The sequence below is a fragment of the Schistocerca serialis genome, chromosome 4, assembly GCF_023864345.2.
Source record: "Schistocerca serialis cubense isolate TAMUIC-IGC-003099 chromosome 4, iqSchSeri2.2, whole genome shotgun sequence".
Classification (NCBI taxonomy): domain Eukaryota; kingdom Metazoa; phylum Arthropoda; class Insecta; order Orthoptera; family Acrididae; genus Schistocerca; species Schistocerca serialis.
Genome location: NC_064641.1, coordinates 699,316,022 through 699,335,260, shown reverse-complemented (window position 1 = coordinate 699,335,260; position 19,239 = coordinate 699,316,022). Strand labels below are relative to the sequence as shown.

The 19,239-nt window shown below is 49.5% G+C and overlaps 1 protein-coding gene across 5 annotated transcripts in view; it reads left to right on the top strand.

Annotated features, from left to right (window-relative positions):
* The window catches only part of LOC126473201 (ecdysone-inducible protein E75), a 488,568-nt gene extending 470,480 nt beyond the window's left edge, over positions 1–18,088 (top strand). For 4 of the 5 annotated variants that reach the window (XM_050100099.1, XM_050100103.1, XM_050100102.1 and 1 more), the window contains exons 4-6: positions 9,639–9,880; positions 13,639–14,556; positions 15,963–18,088. In XM_050100099.1, the coding sequence (XP_049956056.1) occupies positions 9,639–9,880; positions 13,639–14,556; positions 15,963–16,766 (1,964 nt within the window). In that variant the 3' untranslated portion in view covers positions 16,767–18,088. Of the gene's footprint in view, positions 1–5,162; positions 5,474–9,638; positions 9,881–13,638; positions 14,557–15,962 lie in introns of those variants that run through there. The other variant, XM_050100104.1, reaches the window with a different exon arrangement.
* Positions 18,089–19,239: the final 1,151 nt, after the last annotated feature.

The following is a 19,239-nucleotide window of genomic DNA, read 5'->3' as shown; positions in this document are numbered from 1 at the left end:
GCGACTTGAGCAAGAGTGCGGCGGAGCGCGGCAGCGTTGCGTTGCGACACGACACGGCGCCTTGCGACAGAACCAGGCGGGTTCACGCCCCCGGGACAGCCAGCCGCCTCCAACAGCGATCTATTGCAGCTTATTCCCTCTTAATGGAAACGGAACGCACTCTGCTGTTGACTGTGAAACTCGTCCGCAAACCGTGCCGGTCTCTTATCGGCTTCGATCCAGCACACCATTGTTGCCTGAGCCTGCGGGAGTACTAAAATTCCCAGCAAAGCAGATTAAAAAGTGCACAGCTTGTTAAGGTTGAAATCCACATGGGTCTTCCACTCAGCTTCGCAAAATTTCAATATACTATATTCTTGTTAAAATCAACTCTTTCTCCGGCAATTTTTTTTTCCCCGCAGAAACGGTTCCTGCCCATTCCATGTTAGGAATTACTTTCTCGCGAAGCTCGTTGCCTGTGGCTTTAGAACCAGGGAAGATATAGAACGTGGCAATGGCAGGTGATACAAATCTGTCAAGTCTGGTAATCCAGCGGTGAAGCGAATGCCTGGAAACGAAAAAGTACCGAGATCGAATCCCTGTCGGACACGAAATATTTCAGCTTCTCTTTAACCTAGGTTTCACCTGTTACTGATGTAAATATTTGCCAGGTGCTGCACGTGGTTCGGATTCCACGTTAAGCTGTAGGTCCTCTTTCCCCGGCAGAATTACTGGGGTAGGTTTGGGGAAATGCAAGTCAACATAGCGGCGTCCTACTGAAAGACGTGCAGCAGGTCTTTCAGTCACTGAAATCATTATTAGAACAAATATCAATGAATGTATTCCAGAAGGAATCTTTGGCCCTGCAGCAGGGTATGGGCTGTTATGAAGCTTCCTGGCAAACTGAAACTTACCGCCATGCTAGGAATTGGACCAGCTACCTTGTAGATAATGCTTGTAATGGGTGTATTGGTACAAGTAAATCTGCGAGGCTAGGTCGTGAGTCGTGCTTGGATAAAATAGCTGGTAATAGCATTCCTGCGTTCGAATCCCAGTCTTGCACACTGTCATTTCTATGGATGTTTATATCTCGTATGGAACTCGAATTAAGCGTCCGTTCTTCACCTTTCACCAGAGCAATTATTACCCTCAAGTATTTTAATTAGTTTCCGTTATATGACGTCTGTATTTTGTATGGCGCCTATGTAACATCACTGCCTCATTTGTCTCAATTTCGATGATTCTCAACATTTTAACTGAAGCTTATTCGCTAGTTACTTTGAGGAATGAGAAGCACGGCGTGCGTGTGCTCAAAGTGCATTAACCTCTCTAACCCGGTTTCTTTTTGGACGGAATGACGTCAAGGGAGACCCCCTTTGCTCACGCTGTTATCGGTCGTTGCTCTGACTCGTAAACTAGGACGCTTAAACATCTGGGCGCTGCCTAAGCTAACAAAGCGTGCGGTGATTCACACCACAGCCCGCCGCTCCGTTACGACTGTCAACAAGCATTTTGCCATCCCGTATCTGCATCCTGCCTCGAGTAGCAGTTCCTCTTTCGCTTCACACTTACGTCGTCATAAATACTCCCTTTTTCCAAGAAGATCTCCCCTTTGATCTATAATTTTAGCAAAACGCCTCCAGTAAAGTTCTCATGACGTTGTACATAACTCACTTCTTTCTTGGTAGTACTGATGACGAGTCCATTCTGTGTAGCGCCGCAGTACATTTTATGTACGATACGCATCTGCGCACGCCTACAGCCGCGACGAGTTCTCTGTCCTCCGCAGACCCAATTTCCTCCGACTTCCTCGTAGGCGGCCACTTCCGACCGCAGCTGTGAGCCGGCGCCGGTTGAACTCCCGCTCCAGAGGCCAGCCCCCCTGTGACGTAGGTACCGCTACTTGAACTCTGGTAGTTCAGCGCGCGGCCGCGACGCGGCGCTGCTGCTGCGGTGGGAGCAAGCGCGCTACCGCCGCCTGGCGGAGGTCGGCGGAACTACGTACTCGGCGCGACCGCCACCGGTGTCCTTGCCTCTGCAGCATGGCTCAGGTGTTTTCGCGACGGCGCGAGGTGACGGCGCAGTATTTCCTGCACAGTGTAGTGCGAAATATTTTTCACAATCCTGCCACTGTCATTCATCATCTGAATCTAAATCCTGGTTCCCCCATTCCCGAATGCAATTAGATTCTTGACTTGAACATAGTAGGTAATTTCCTCTAATCGACACCAGACTGCGCTGGCGTCAAAATTGTTTTTCTTTTTTTATCATCCTTGACGCAGCGAATTCGATAGACATCCGACAGTTGCATTTCGCGGAAATGGCTCGCGAAACAATAACGCGCAGCTGTCGTGCACGGTAAACTGATATACACAGTGCGTTGCGTCACGGAAAATTTGGTATGTGCGGCGCTTGCGCGTCGTGCTCGTGTGTCATCATGTTATTTTCGAAAGGTGACCCCCGAGCGGCTGCGCGACGGAGCAGCGCCGCCGCTGACCTTGCCGGCCATTTTATTTTCGCGGATCGCGTTCTCCTTGACCAATGTCACTCGACGGGTTTTATAACCGCGTGTTTTCATCCATTGTCTGCTTGTAGCTGTGAGGCTGTTATAACGAGGACGTAATTTTGAAATCGAACGTTACGTTTTGTAGATCAACGTGTTTTTACCTGCACACCGCTCGATTTCAGTAATTTTCTATGAAATGTAAACGTCCCTCTTTCATTTCATTGTAAAAATTTATTTCTAAACAATATAAAAATATTGCTCTGTAAATCCTCTTATATTCGCGTATTGTTAAGGTAATACTATTCTTCGTTACAAAAAGCGGTATTGTGTGCTTATACCGAAAGGGAAAAAATGAAATTTTCCTCCGTCTCTTGTGACACGAAGCAAACGAGCTTAAGCTCACCAATATCTGAAGGAACAACTGGAAACAGTGCTACATCCGCAGAGAGTGCTTTTCCTATGAATACAGTAGGTTCTAATACTGAATATCCTTAAGGTAGGTTCTAGTGCGGAAGACAAAAGCGTCGTAAATCAAAACACTGACAGTTCCTCTGTAACTGTATATGTAGGACTAAATTTCCAGAGCTCCTCAAAGACTATGTCTAACTAGAAGTCAACGGACGTTCGCAGTAATATTGCTACGGTTACTATAAAAGAACCGAACAATCTGATTGATCATCCAACGTGTCACTGAGTGCGATTCGAATGGAAAATTCCATTAGCTAATGTCACTGCAACGTAATTAATGAGCACAAAAGGAACGAACAATTTGCAGTTGTTTTGGTGACAACTGAAATAATGTGTGTTTCAAAACCTTACTCAAAATTTATAGGCATAAACCTTGGGCAAAATAGAGCTATGTTCTGAAAGGAATCGATGTTAGGCAAAGCATGCGTGCGTACAAAAGACTGGCTGCAGAGGTTTGCCTCACAAATAAAATACGTTCACACTGTGTGGTTTATGGTTGCGTGTTCTGGTTTCGGAAAGTGTTTAAATGGATCACCATATTCCGTGTGAGAGAATCACCTTAATTATTTCCGTCTGTGGCGATCAGATCTTTAGTGAACGTCCAGAAAAGCAGCATGCGGAAGCACTTGTAATATATGACTTCCTTTCTCGACTTCGTGGGTATTCGAACGAGGTCTCCAGATATTCGTTCTACGCCGCAAGTTCCAATCGCAATTTGTTCTACTCTCCATTTCAGACGAGAACTGAGATTACGAGGCCATGATTTAAGGAAATGCAGGTAAATTCTTATTGCTGATAGCTAAAAGGAACTGAAGGACAAGGCGCCATTTCTATTTATAGAGTGGAAGTTCATAGCTGTCAAGAAACATGTAAGGAACATTTGAACGTGGGCTGCCACGAGTTGCCTTTAGATTCTGTTTGGTTAAAGCATATAGAGTGCAGGTACTGTGATAGCTTGGGTAAGGTCTTACTCGCACTGCTCCCATTTACACTCTGTGTGTTTGCCGGTAACGTTTTGGAACAGCCCTTATTTTATAACACACGCAGGTTTGTTTGAGCCATGGAGCTCGCTAAAAACGTTATGAGGCAGACGGTTGAAAACTGATGCAAACAATTCGGAAAAGGGTACCTAAAAAATATTAGTGAGTGTTATTATATGAGGCATCTAATAATATACTGCAACCCCGCTACATATGGAAGACAAGATTAGAATGATTAAAGCGTGTAGAGAGGTTTTCAAGCACTCATTCATCCAGTGCGCCATATACGAATGGTACGGGAAGAAATTCTAATACGTGATACATTCGTTTATTTATGTCGATGTATTGACCCATCTAGAGGGTATAGCAATCCGTGTGTGCCACATACAGGTTGAAAATATCTAAAGGTAACCGCTAGTCACGAATTACGTATTAGGCCTGGTGCTTACAAACCAGTACAAGGAGCGATATATAATCGTGGGCCATGTGAGCATCATTTCGTTCATCTCTCCAGCCTTTATTGCCAGTAGACGAATGCCGATGGTGCTGCTCCTGCTTCTTTATTCAAGCAGCTGCTCGTTTGATGTCACCAAGGGGTGGGTGAACCCCGGCCCAGACCTCCCTAGCTTAGAAAAAAATAAGAGAAGATACCGGTATTCGAAGGCGGGTCCTTCGGTGCCGAAAGCAGCAGCGCTAGGCTTTTCCGTTTCTTTGTCCTCTTTATCCTTAAGGGAGAGCGTTTCTGTACTCATAATGTCTCTCGAAGTCCAAAGACGAAAGCTGTACTCTGTTTCATTATCGCCTACGGAGGCGGAGCTAGGCAAGATAATTAGAACGCGAGAAGTATCCTCTGCCGTGCATTTCACTGTGGCCTGCAGAGTACAGACGTAGGTGAAAACGAGTGGCAGAAGTGGCCCGTTGCAAATGTAGTAAGACTTCAGCACTGCGCAGCGCGAATCGGGCGGTTACGCTCGCGATGTTCCACAGTTTGCCCGGTAGGGGAAGGGTGGAGCGGGGAGAGGGAGGGGGGCTGAGCGCCGTATGTAGGTCGCGCCGCTGCGGCCGCCGCTGAAAGCAAGTTCAAGGGCTGGGCCGGGCGGCGGAGTGGGGGGCGGTCGTCCTGTCGCGGCAATGGCTGCGGGAGGGGGTGTGGGGGAGGGGGGGCCAGGCTCGAGGCCGCGGGGGAGGGGGTCGCGCGCGGGCCGCCGCTCCGCCAGTCGGTCGCTGGGAATGCAACTGCGCGGACTTGCGCGCTGCGAGCACACAGTTGAACAGCCCGAGCGACGGCAGCTCCACCGCTACAAGGGACACTGACCGCTCCGCACGCCGCCACAGCCCGCGCGTCTCACCGCAGGCGGCGACCGCCGTACGGTCGCTTCGACTCCAGTGCGCTCCATAGTAGGCGAAGAGGACGCTTTTCTCACGCCGCCCAGTGCTACAGTGGCCGCCAACATTGCTCCCAAAGTGGTCTCCAAGATGGGTGACGAGTTGCCCATTTTGAAGGGAATATTAAACGGCGTTGTGAACTATCATAATGCACGTACGTATCCTGTCGGCTACTGTGTTTTACTTGCGTGTGTCTGTGTGTGTGTGTGTTTTTTCTCGTGTCTCGTGCTTCATTTTTAATAATTTTTACGCATCCTCACCAGCCATTCTGCGTCAGTTTTCTCTGTATTTTGTTCCGATCAGTGATGCTAGGGACTTTCTTTTTTTTTTTTTTTTTTTTTTTTTTGCTTTTATCAAAAGTGCTGCAGAGTGGCGTAGTAGTGGACGAATTTGTGAAACACACCGCTGCGCTCGCTTCCCTCCCCAACGGGACGCGTTGCTTTCTACAGACCTACTTACGACGCTGCGTGCGTGAAAGTGAGTCTTGTTTTCGCTTTCCCCGGGCACGCGCGCGCTAGAGAGAGAGATCGCCGCGGCGCCCGTGCGGTCGGCGCCCTCTGCCGGCGCGACGGTTGTTGCCCCCGGCGCCGTGCACCATTAAAGGCTCAGCTCGTATTCACTCTGCCAGACACCACAAAAACCGTGATGGTAGAGTTTCGGTGTCGCGACCCGGTATTATCGAGTGCGCCGACACTCCGACCGGGACTCGAGCCGCGCGGGGTTGAGCGACCCCGGAAGCGGCCCGCCAGATCGCTGCAGCATCCCGTGGGGGCAGTGCACCCGGCCGGTGGCGCTCGGTGTCGGCCGCTGCCGTTTGCACTGTGCTGCCTGTTGGCCTGGCGATCACGCCTTGCCTCGACACTGTTACAGAAATACACGTGCCCGTGCCTGTTTTTCCTGCTGCAAACACCATCCTCCGCTTTGCGTGCGTGTTCGGCGTGACTGAAACTGTCGCCGGGCGAAAACCGTGCAAACTCCACCCGATCTTCATTCATTGTCAGTGTTTGTGAGGCGCCCGTTTATGTTGTCAGATACTTGGAATGATGCGTCAACCGCTGCTTCTGCTTCACTGTTTGGTTTAATAGTGCCTGCGAGCGAACTACTGTTTCTTAAAGTGGCCAGTCGTGCCCGAAACCCGTAATTTCCTACCAAGACTACATGTGTCGCTGTGCCGGATTTTGTAATGCTATTTCAATTCAGCCACGTTCCCGCTGACATATCTATTCCGAAACCGTAGTGCTGCCGTGGATGTGTAGTGAGGTGATTTCTAGAAACGTGCACTTCATTACTAATTCTCGAATGACCAACAGTTCATGTTTCTTTGACGAAATCAGTGTGCCCTCCAAAACTATCCAGAATAAAACTAAAATCTCTGAATTGTGCAAAGTGGACGCGAAGTAGTGAAGACCTTTGGCTCTGTTCATTCATAGCAGGATGTTCTAACTTGTTAGCAGTAGATAGGAAAACGGTCACATTGCATGTCTTTAGAACAACGATCTCAAGTTATGTTTTCGTTCATATTTACAGTTTCATTGCATGCCTTTTTGCGTCTGTTCGTCCATATCGTACTCTAGAACGTTCTAACTTGTTAGCGGTAGATGGCACAGTGGTCCCGTAGCCTGCTTAAAGAGGAGCGATCTACAGTACTGTTGGATTCGTGTTTAAGGTTTCGGTGCATGTAATTTTGGCTCAGTTGATCGGTGTCGTATTCTCCTACATTGTAGCTTCTGAACAGTACATAAGACCATGGTCACACTGACTGCTTAAAGAGCAAAGGTCTGTAGTTCTATTTCGGTTGGTGTTTGAAGTTTCAATGCATATATTTTTGTCTGTGTTAATCCATGGCGTATTCTAGGACGTTATGGTGTGTGAGCAGAGATTGCCTGTTAATCCGAAGGTACTGCAAGAGTAATACACCTGTATCGTTACTGCTCCTCATATGAGGTTGTAGAAGCAGAAATGGATGATTATTGTGTGGAAAATTCTGTCCCTTATTATGATCGCTGTTTCGTCATTAAGTATTGCAGCTTTGTAGACAGTTCACGTACGTTGTGTGTGACAAGGTCCAGAGTCATCAATACGAAATTTTCATTATTTGTGAATAACAATAACCATTCTCCAGTCTGTGAAATGTCGGACATTCACCACTTCTCTGATACAGTGGAACTGATACCGGAGGCAGGGAATATTTTGATCTCGGTTCCTGCTTGATTTACTTTATTGCCTGCTCTGTACACTACTTCGACGTGTTAAAAAGTTACGTGCGACTTGTGGCTGCTCCAGAATTTTAATTTCTGTCCCCCCTTGCAGGCAGTTCCCGCACTTGCTAACTTCGGCATGTAGTTCTGTAGCCAAGTGTCACTGCGTGGAATCCTGTGGAGAGGTTTCTCGGTGGGTGGTGCAGCTGTTTGCTTTGCTTGTGACTCTGGGCTGCCGTGACGCAAGAGGGTTGCGTCCGCACCCACGCAGCACACGTCGCCTTAAATCCCGCACGCGCCGCCCTCTTGCGTAAGAGGATGCAGCCGGCGTCCGTCTCAAAACTGCCCGCCGTGTTCTCATTACAGACCAACAGCCTCACAGTTTTACACGGTGAATGGAGAGGCGGTTAGATAACTGTGTGAAAGCAGCATATTGTACATCATACTCAGTCACAATTTATGAAAGCAAATTCATGCGGCATCTTTCGTTGCTTATTTCATGAGTTACCGTTGCGTGGAAGTATTACACTGATTACAGCTCGGTACAGCACAAAATTTCTCATTCCTTGATATTATTGAAGTATATCGTGCTTGAAGTGATCACATTACAAATGCCAGTTTCGACTCTTGGCTAGGTCCTGTCTTCTTATTATGTGAGATCTGACGCGATTCCTGCCTCAACAATGCTTTGCGTAAGTGAAAAGTTTTGGGTACGCAGTGTTGTGGATTCTATGTTGTATTTAGTAGGAGCTATGCATAGAGAGAGTGTAGACTTTCGATCCATCTCTTATCATCTCTTCTATTGTACATTCAATGTCCTTAGTTTCGCCAGCTCACAAGCAAGTTGTGAGCGTCCAACTTATGCTAGGATAAGTTGACTGCTACCATTCAAATTTGTCAGCACAAGCAAGAATTCTGGAGGGACGATCGAGTACACTAAAATCTCGTTGTAGTTAGCTATCTACTTACATACTCGGCAAGCCACAGTGCAGAGGCGGAGAGTGTATCGTACCAGTATTATCGATTTTCTTCGCCTTTGGACCTGTTTATTGAGCGAGGCAAAAATGAATGTGTATGTGGCCCTGTAAATGCTGTAATCGATGACACCTGCGCGAGATATGCGAAAGTGACAGCGTAATGATCACAGTTTTCTTCGTACATAGGTTCTCTACAGTTACCCAAGAGGATTTTGGGTACGAGTTACGTGGTAGATTCCCCCCCCCCCCCCCCCTCTTATACATTTTTCGTAGTTTATGTTCATAATATGCATCAAAATACTCGTCGCAGACTTGGCATTTATGTAACATTCGTGTTCTGTATTTTCTTTCCGTTCTAGCGTTTATGATGAAAAATGCGTTAAATATGGCAAAGTGTTGGCGCGTACGTAAACAGCAGGCTACTCTGTAGTCAGACTGCTACGAAAGCCCTAGTTTTGTGTTCACATTCGTTGGCTTCCTCAGTTCACAACCAAATTATCACGTTTGCAACGAATTTAGACCTTGTGCTACACATCAGTCATCACAACCAAGTTTTTAAGGCGGGGTAGAGGGGAGGGGGGGAGGGGAAGATGTGTCTGATATCACGGTTTAGGCGGGTTTTGCGTATGAATCGGTGTATAGCAGGGTTAGTCAACCTACGTTTTTTATCTTCCTTAGTGGTAAAATTTTCTAACCGCCCACCAGTTACTGAGGCGTTAATATATAAAGGAGGCAAGGAACTTTACTTCACAAACTTAATAAACATAGTTAAAACAAATTAAAGCGTACAACAATAATTACTTATCAAACACTTTGCGTCAAAATTTTATAAAAGCGTAAAATGTTTTTTAAGGGCCTTACTACAGCTTAACTCCCACCATGAGAGCTGGAACGCCCACTAGTGGGAGGTTGAGACCAGGTTGGGTAGCTCTCGTGTATAGAGCTGTAGGTATTGGTGATGTCTTGTGATGTATTTAGGGGATCCAGATTGGTGATTCACACGGAGAGTGTCTAATTGTGTCATTGTTTTTGCAGCCTGTTCGGTGCGGTATGCGAGGCGACATTTTGTGAAGTGTGTTGTGTAGATTTTAAGAACGGTGTGTGGGAACGGCCTGCCTGGAACGCGCGCTCTTTCTGCTTGCAGCGGTGCGGTTCGGGCGCGTGCCGAAGCGCGAGAAGGCGCGCATCCTGGCCGCGATGCAGCAGAGCTCGAGCTCGCGGTCGCACGACAAGGCGCTGGCGCACGAGCTGGAGGACCAGTCGGCGCTGCTGGCGCGCGTCGTGCGTGCACACCTCGACACGTGCGACTTCACGCGCGACAAGGTGGCGCCGCTGCTGGCCAGCGCGCGCGCGCGCCCCACCTACACCAGCTGCCCTGCCACTCTGGTGAGTACCCGCGCACACCTCTTCTCTGCAGTCTGGCTCGGCGCGCTCCAAAATCACCCACCTACCCAGTCCTGTCAGGCTGCCTTCCCTTCCGACAGCGAGAGCGCACACGCTCTAGTCTGCGGCGCGAGCCACGCTAGTTCCGCGGGCGGCCGCGGTGTGGCGCGGGCATCGCGCCGGGAAGTCTCTGGCTCAGCTCGTTACCGGGAAGACGAGCCAAGGTCGGCCGCCCCGCCCCGCCCCGTAATCCACGGCCGGGCAGCGCGTTTGCTTACCGGACTCGTGACGTCTTCACCTCTGACGCTCTTGCCTAATGTGGCTTCGCAACGACGAGTGCAAAAAGAAGCGCCAGCAGGCGCAGTTTTTTCCTCGTTCGTAGCCTGATCGAGAGGAGCAATACAGCGACCGCGCTGGTATGCATTTGCCCCGACACAATTACAATCTTTATGCGATTATTTCTGGCGTAATCCTCATATTTGAGGACAGTAATTTGCCAGCGAAACACGTAATTTTTCGATTCCTGCATACTAGAGCGAAAAATAAAATCTACTTTAGAACAAATAAGCCCTCGGTCACAAATATTAAGTCAAAATTGACCAGGTTTCGACGCTACCATGAGCGTCGTCTTCAGAATTAGACTAAATGTTCCAAAACATATTAGGTATATAATACATTAATAAAATTAAAGTCTGTACTGACTGGAAAAAGATGCAGTACTTACAAGTCACATATTAAAAAAGATCTAAGCCGGAAAGGCGACGTCATGAATAGTTGTGAGATGGCGAGCCGCTAAGGTTCAGATGGTTCAAATGGCTCTGAGCACTATGGGACTTATCATATATGGTCATCAGTCCCCTAGAACTTGGAACTAATTAAACCTAAGGACATCACACACATCCATGCCCGAGGCAGGATTCGAACCTGCGACCGTAGCAGTCGCGCGGCTCCGGACTGAGCGCCTAGAACCGCTAGACCACCGCGGCCGGCAGCCGCTAAGGGCTGCTCGTTCTGTGAACAAGGGTTGCAACAAGACTCTGGTATATTATTCTGTAATGCTGTCGTTCAGTGGGCTACAAAAGTCAGCATCCGACCTGTAAAAGGCGGGATTGCGTGAACACCGTAGAAGAACGAGCAGTAGCAATAAGACCATGAGTAGCCAAACAAAAATTCTCCCCACCAATAAAAAACTAAGTAGCAACACGAAAAACTTTCAGATTTCTACGAGGCCATCCTTCCTAACAAAACGGCAGAGAGAGATAATGATAAGAGCATTCAAAGTTCACGTATTAAACATGCGACTGTAGATGATGCGCAGCTATTTACGGCGCCTTAAATATTCCTCTCTTGATGTCGAGATATGAAACCAGGATCTGGTAATGACAGATAGACGCCCAACAGTCATAAGAAATAAGGTTTGACGTCAAATTACGAATGGGGCAAGAATAAAAAAAGGTCTGCAGCTGTGGAGGTGGCTTCAGTAGTAACGAAATCGGGGCGCCTTTTATTTGCCGTAAAGGAACTCCGAACCTATGTTCTACTGAATAATGGCTAGCAGCCGTAACTATTTACATTCTGATAATATTAACCCAATTCTGAGGTCATAGTTTACGCCTTCGTCAGCTCCCGGCGCACTGCTTTCGAAATGAACTTCGGCAGAGCTGCCGAACGCAATTCGTCCGCAGTGGCTTTGTGGAGACAAACTTACAATATGTCTCCACAGGTACTTCCGACATTGTCGCTGCGAAGTATCAAGATATTGTCAGAATATTTTTATTTCCGACGAGCGATGCGGCGAAGTAGCATTCGTAAGAAACAAGGTTCGAATGTCCAGCAGACCACAGACCATCGAATTTTTCTGGAGTTTCTTTAACTCGTGCACAGCAAACAGGATACAGCCGAAATCATTCCTTATTCTTGTCCCATCCCTTTCTATGGTCCATCTTGAAAATAACATTTTAAATATTGATACCTTTCCGTTTATAATTTTAATTCCTTGACGTTTTTGAAGTCTACGGTTAGTAGGTCAGAAACCTGTTTATTAATAGTTCGTCCAGAAGTAATAACTGGAACAGAAATAGCCTTAATCGGAAGGATCAGCTATCGCTGTACCGGTCATTTCGATCTGTTGCATCATTCACCGTCTTCTGGTGAACGTCTGACAAGCAGACAGCTGCGGAGCGAAGTGTAGGAGACCTTTGGTCGGTATACTGTATCGAGGTCGACGCTACTGAAGCACCCCTCGGGACACGGGTGCAGCAGGAGGGAGGTCGGCGGGCGTCGAAGCGCGCCCCCCCGGCGGTCAGGGACCTGCGGCGTTGCCGCTGCAGCCGGCCCGCCGCTGCCATCGATCGCGACCTTGGCGGCCGTGCTGAGGTCGCCGCTGACGTCACGCCAACTCAGCCGCGCCGCGCCGCGCCGCACGCAAATACGAGGAAGCGGTCTGCGCTCGCGCCACTCACTACTCCAACTTCCAAATCCTCAAATAGGCGCGCCGCTCCCCTTGTTTATTTCTTTCCGATTTCGGTATTAATAAGCAGCGTTTGAACCAGCTGTTAGGTCCCATCTGAATGTCCCGGGTTCGATTCCCTCTGTCGTAAGATTTTTGTCACTTATCACTTCTTCCAGCGTTTATTAACGTGAGAAGTGCAAAGAAGCACCGTGATTAGGGATTCACGTTAAACTGTAGCTCGTAATCCAACAGAGTGTTTAAGTCAACTCTGAGGATAAAGGCAACTGCATACCATTTCTCACAGGACCATGACTAATAAAAACACTGTTGAGGTATTCAAACCATAACATAAATAATGATCGTTGTACGGGGATTTGACGCGTCGTCCTCACGAATGCGAGACCAGGGTGCTATCGACTGCGCCAACTCGCCTTGATACGAACGTGGATATTATCGACTTAACGCTAGCATTTTTGTCGTAACCATGAAGGATATCGATTCGTGCAACATAACGTGGCTCCTAGTGTAGGCTATGCGGGCAGCCGTAGAAATCGTGCGGTGTTAAATTATCAGCTTCGACATTAGTCAGATATCAATACTGTTCACAGCAGCAGATATCATTTGCGCCTATTTGTTTGGTACGTCAATTGTCGTAGTATTAAAAATGGTTCAAATGGCTCTGAGCACTATGGGACTCAACTTCTGAGGTCATTAGTCCCCCAGAACTTAGAACTAGTTAAACCTAACTAACCTAAGGACATCACACACATCCATGCCCGAGGCAGGGTTCGAACCTGCGACCGCAGCTGTCTCGCGGTTCTAGACTGACGCGCCTAGAACCGCTCGGCCACCCGCGCCGGGACAACAAGAAAAACTTGTCTAGCAAACATGAGCTCGCCAGCCGGTGTGGCCGAGCGGTTCTAGGCGCTTCAGTCTGGAACCGCGAGACCGCTACGGTCGCAGGTTCGAATCCTGCTTCGGGCATGTATGTGTGTGATGTCCTTAGGTTAGTTAGGTTTAAGTAGTTCTAGAGGACTGATGACCTCAGAAGTTAAGTCCCATAGTGCTCAGAGCCATTTGAACCAGTTTTGAAACATGAGCTCAGAAATATCTTAAGAGCTATGAGGAGCTGTTCAGTAGGAGAGATGTTTCACAGCAGCGAAGATCAACAAGTACTCGTAGGTCTGAAGCCCATGTTAACTAGCCCTTTTTCTTTCGGATGTATCCGCCACGCTTCCCCAGCTGTGGGCGCGCTGTGACGACGAGAAGGCGAGACGCTGACAGGTGTGTGTGTTGTGTGTGGTTGCAGGCGTGCCCGCTGAACCCGAGCCCGCAGCCGCTGACGGGCCAGCAGGAGCTGCTGCAGGACTTCTCGAAGCGCTTCTCGCCGGCCATCCGCGGCGTGGTGGAGTTCGCGAAGCGCATCCCGGGCTTCGCGCTGCTGCCGCAGGACGACCAGGTGACGCTGCTGAAGGCGGGCGTGTTCGAGGTGCTGCTGGTGCGGCTCGCGTGCCTCTTCGACGCGCACACCAACAGCATGATCTGCCTGGACGGGCAGATGCTGAAGCGCGAGGCCATCCACAGCTCGTCGAACGCGCGCTTCCTCATGGACTCCATGTTCGACTTCGCGGAGCGCCTGAACGCGCTGCAGCTGACGGACGCCGAGGTGGGGCTGTTCTGCTCGGTGGTGGTGATCGCGCCCGACCGGCCCGGGCTGCGCAACGGCGAGCTGGTGGAGCGCATGCAGTGCAAGCTGCGCGGCGCGCTGCAGGCCGTGCTGGCGCAGAACCACGGCGGCGTCGCGGCCGGCTCGCACCTCGCGCAGGAGCTGCTGCGCAAGGTGCCCGACCTGCGCACGCTCAACACCCTGCACTCCGAGAAGCTGCTCGCCTTCAAGATGACGGAGCAGCAGCAGCAGTGGCAGCAGCAGCAGCAGCAGCAAGAGCAGCAGCACCTGGAGGTGGCGGCGCCCGCGCCCGCCCCCGCGCCCGTCTCCCTGGCGACGCCCCCGCAGTGGGCCGACGAGGCCGTCAAGTCGCCGCTGGGCTCCGTCTCGAGCAGCGAGTCGGTGTGCGGCGCCGAGGCGGCCGACGCCTGCCCGCACCGCCGCTTCGTGCGCAAGCTCGACTCCCCCAGTGACTCGGGCATCGAGTCCGGCACCGAGAAGGCCGACAACACGCCCACCTCCGTCTGCTCCAGCCCCCGGTCCACGCTCGACGACGACCACGTAAGTACAAACACACCTCGCCACCTACCCGAAGGGCTGTCAGGTGCCGGCACGCGGGCCGAACCGTCGCGCTTCAGAAAACTGCCACCTATACGGGAACGCCACCGGCGTGAGCCACGTTCCCAAGGGTGCACGCCACTCTTTCACTCTTGAAAACGGGACGTCTTAGGAATTTTCTCTATTCTTGTTTGTTCAAATGTGTGTGAAATCTTATGGGTCTTAACTGCTAAGGTCATCAGTCCCTAAGCTCACACACTACTTAACCTAAATTATCCTAAGGACAAACACACACGCCCATGTCCGAGGGAGTACTCCAACCCCCGCCGGGACCAGCCGCACAGTCCATGACTGCATCGAACCACGCAATACTGGCAGTGCAGATTAAAAATCCATGACTGCAGCTCCTGAGACCGCTCGGCTAATCCCGCGCGGCTCTCTATTCTTCCTCAAGCATTAGACCAGATAGTCCGTTGCGGCTTCCTTCTCTCGAGTCAGTCAATGCTCCTTCCTTCAAGAATCTACTGTAGCAGTCTTATCTATCTTTCTTCGTACTCCCTGCACTGTTCTACAAAATCTCGCCTCGGCTGCTTGAGGTCTATAATATCTTTTAGTGCTCATTGTCCGGTTTTCACTTACATACAGACTGTTCGTCTGGTCGAACTTTTAGTTAAAGATCAATGGAAGACCTTTCTTTGCATGCTCTAGTCCCGCTTTGTTCATATACGTACACAAGTTTTTGTATTTTCGAGTCACGACCATGTTCATAATAGGCAGACACTTTGCTTGGTTTGTGGACGAGTGACAGTCTACTGCCTATTTCGGCAGTTTTAAATGGACACGAGTCCTATTAATACTGCCTAAATCGACAGTGGGGGGGGGGGGGGGGGGGGAGGGGGGGAGCATGATTTACGCCTTTCTTCCACAAATGAAATAGCGTGTAGGTGTTTTAAAAGTGGTCTCAAAGCCGGAAATGCAGAAATTGGATTTTGGCCCGTTTACCGCACAAGTAAGGATGTATAATCCGCGATTCACTGTACAGACCGTGACGGAAGACACCGCCTGTGAATATCTGCGATTTACGTTTCGGAGAGGCAGTGTCGGAAATCGTCCAGATGCGTGGTTACCTTACATATATATCAGTGCAACAATAATATTTTGTTATCTCAAGGGGATACGGGAAAAAGATAAGATTAGGGGGCATACCGAGGCATCTAGTCATTTTTCCGTCGCCCCATCCGCGAATGATACGGAACAAACAGTCCACAATAATAGGAAGACCTTGTAAGGTTCGCCTCGCGTGATTCCGAGCACTTCGCAACCCTATCGATGTTAATACTCTTTTTTTAGTGTCGGCACGTGTGACGATGTAACAGCGGACTGACGAGTGTGTTTTGTTGTGCCTGCAGCATACGTCGGGCAGCAGCATCGTGGAGGACATGCCGGTGCTGAAGCGCGTGCTGCAGGCGCCGCCGCTGTACGACACAAACTCGCTGATGGACGAGGCGTACAAGCCGCACAAGAAGTTCCGCGCGCTGCGCACGCAGCCGCCGGCGCAGCCGCCCCCGCAGGCGGCGGGCCAGGCGCAGGCGCAGGCGCAGCCGCTGACGGCGACGCAGCAGATGCACCCGCAGCTGCACCTGGCGCTCGTGTCGTCGCCCGAGCCGGCGCCCGCCCCCGCCCCCGCGCCCGCGTCGGCGCCGTCGCCGTCGCCCGCCCCCGCGCCGTCGGCGTCGCTGCTGTCGAGCACGCACTCGACGCTGGCGCGCTCGCTGATGGAGGGCCCGCGCATGACGGCCGAGCAGCGCCAGCGCACCGACATCATCCACAGCTACATCATGCGCGCCGACGCCTGGCCGCACGCGCCCCCGCACCAGCACCAGCAGCACAACACGCCCGGCGTCATCACGTCAGCGGCCGCCTACCAGCTGGCGCCCTCCCCCGCGTCGCCCGCGCCCTCCTCCTCCACGTCGCCGGCGCCGTCGCCGCTGCACCACGCCCTGCAGCAGCAGCAGCACCACCTCCCCCACCACCCCCACCACCACCACCACCACGCGCCGCCCCCGCAGCAGCCGCAGCCGCCCCCGCAGCACCTCCTGGCGCTGCAGGTGGACGTGGCCGCCGACTCGCAGCAGCCGCTCAACCTGTCCAAGAAGTCGCCGACGCCGCCGCCCCCGCAGCCCACCAAGATGGTGGTCACGCTGGAGGCCTGACCGCCGGGCGCGCTCCGCCGACTCTCAGTACAAACCGGGCGCGCAGCCTGCCGTATTACAAACCAAATAATTTATTATTTAAACAATACTTATTAATTCTATGTGTTGTTTGTGTGAAATTTTATTATTTGTGTCGAGTCTCTATATTGTTACGCTAGGAACAGAATATGTTAAAGCGGGCCGGCGCTACCGAGGACAATGTAGCGCCGGCGTCGTACGTAGCTGTCACATTTTCCCCTCCAAACCGCCACTCCAGTCTCTCGAGACGCCCACCCGAGTGGTCGGTGCGGCCGCGGGCGCAGCGCAGGAGCCTCCGCGGAGAACGCTCCCGCAGTAGAGACCTCCGCGGGGGAGCCTGCCTCGCCTTGCGACCCGCAACCGTTCATGTGTCAGTGAATTTTTTGTGCACCTATCCTATTGTATTGTATGTGATATATTCCTCCGTAGGACAGTGCATTTTTTTTAAAAAAAAACTAAAGTTGTGTAAAGTGTACATTTTTTCCCAATCCATTTGTATAGTTATACTTTTTTCGTCATTTGACTGTCATTTTCACTGTATTATTATCATTATTGCATGCGAGGACTAAGGTTTTTTAGCAATTACCTCACCAGTTGAGGCATATGAGACTGAGGGGAGTCCACGGCACCTGAGACAAAAAAAATTATAAAAAAATAAATGTTACTAATATCGTGTAAGTGTAGTATGTAAAAGGGGCCTGTTTGCACCCCGAGTTTTTTGTACTGTACGTTGTAAACTATTATATACCCCCGTTTTCTGGGGGACGCGTCGTCGGAGGTTGGCCAGTATGTGATGCCCACCCGTTTTTTCAAAGTACCCGTACCTTTTTACGAGATGTCTTATAGTAAACTTGTGTCCGTTGTACTAACATTTTTCGAGAAAAAACACTTGTATTCGAGAGAAAAGTCAGGTGACCGTGGCTCCCTACATATCTTTTTTCTGTGTCCTTTGCTTGCTGTAAGTAAGAAAAAGACTTGGTTGTTCTGAGCATCCTCCACATATAAAGCAGGGAAGAGATGTTTCTGACGTTTCGAATAAGGAAAAAAATTTTGTCGCGTAGTTGTGTGATCTGGTCCATTTATTGCATTAAAGTAGTTAGCAGATTTGTTTCAAGTACAGAGGCGACCCGCTAGCCGTTTCGACTCGGTGCCCTGCATTTAGGCGGACCGCAGACTGGGCTTCGCCCCAGTGTAGCCCAGCCCGCGTGCCGCACTGCTTCACGTGGTGTGCTTGTATGTACTTTTGTAAGCTTGGGAGTTTGTTGAGGTCGTCAGAATAAACTTTGTCTGGTGAAATATAAAAACTCGCATTTCTCTTTTTCAACTGAATACCTTCGCCCACAATCCTCTACCTTTCCAGTATATCACACCCATATCAACAGAACTATGTTTACAAAGTATTTTACATGTGTATGAAACCATCTGCATGTTGGAACAGGTGTCTGGTTGGGAGAATATATTCGTATATAAATAACAAGACTTTATCTACAATCACTAACTAGCCAACCACTCTAAATGTCATAAATGATTCCAGTCAAGAGCACAGAAATGTTTCTCACACATCTTGTAACTTACGGCTCCAATAACAACAGTGAGAAATTTTATTAAAACAGCTCCATGTCTACAATGTTCTCCAACGTAATCATCTATCACTGAGAAACACCAAACAAAATAGATCAATGCATTTGCTGGTAACATTTTTAAACATCATTTGAGGGACAAGGTGGACTAAAACATACAGCTCTATACCTGTACTCTTCTCCAAGTTAGTCAGAAATCAGTATAAACAGCAAACAAAAACAGATAAGTTTATGACAAATGTTAGTGTTGGGACAGCAACCAGCCACAAACTGTTGCTGTCCCAACACCAACATCTGTCTTCAAATAACAGCCACCGTCTCCAACCATGTCGTCATATGACAAAATTGCAAGAGATAAGTTTATTTGCTGACAATAGTAGTAAACTTGATTTGAGGAGGATTGTGGTAAAAGTGGATTGTGTGTGTAAAACCTACAGTTCTACAACTATAACACTCCCCAAGTTGGACAACAATCAATATAAACAGCAAGCTAAACACAAAAATTTTACTGCTGGTGATAAGTATTCAACATCGTTTGAGGGACGATGTGGCCAAGATGGATGATATCCCTGAGAACTACTCTGAAGTGTAGTATCTGTCAAGGAAAACATTGATTGCTGGATGAGTAGTGAAAAAAATCAGACATATTTCTATTCTGACATAAGGAGTACGCACCGAATAAAAAGGAGCAATACAACTTTAAAGCTGTAATATCCGTCTACAATTGATAAGTAACATATATTGATAGTATTATACGACTTCATTTTTGAACTACCGTTACAGAGTAAGGTTACCAATTTGTTCGAGCAGTTTTCGTACTGAATCACATCTAACCTTGGAGACTGAAGACATGACGCAATATCGTTGTACATACT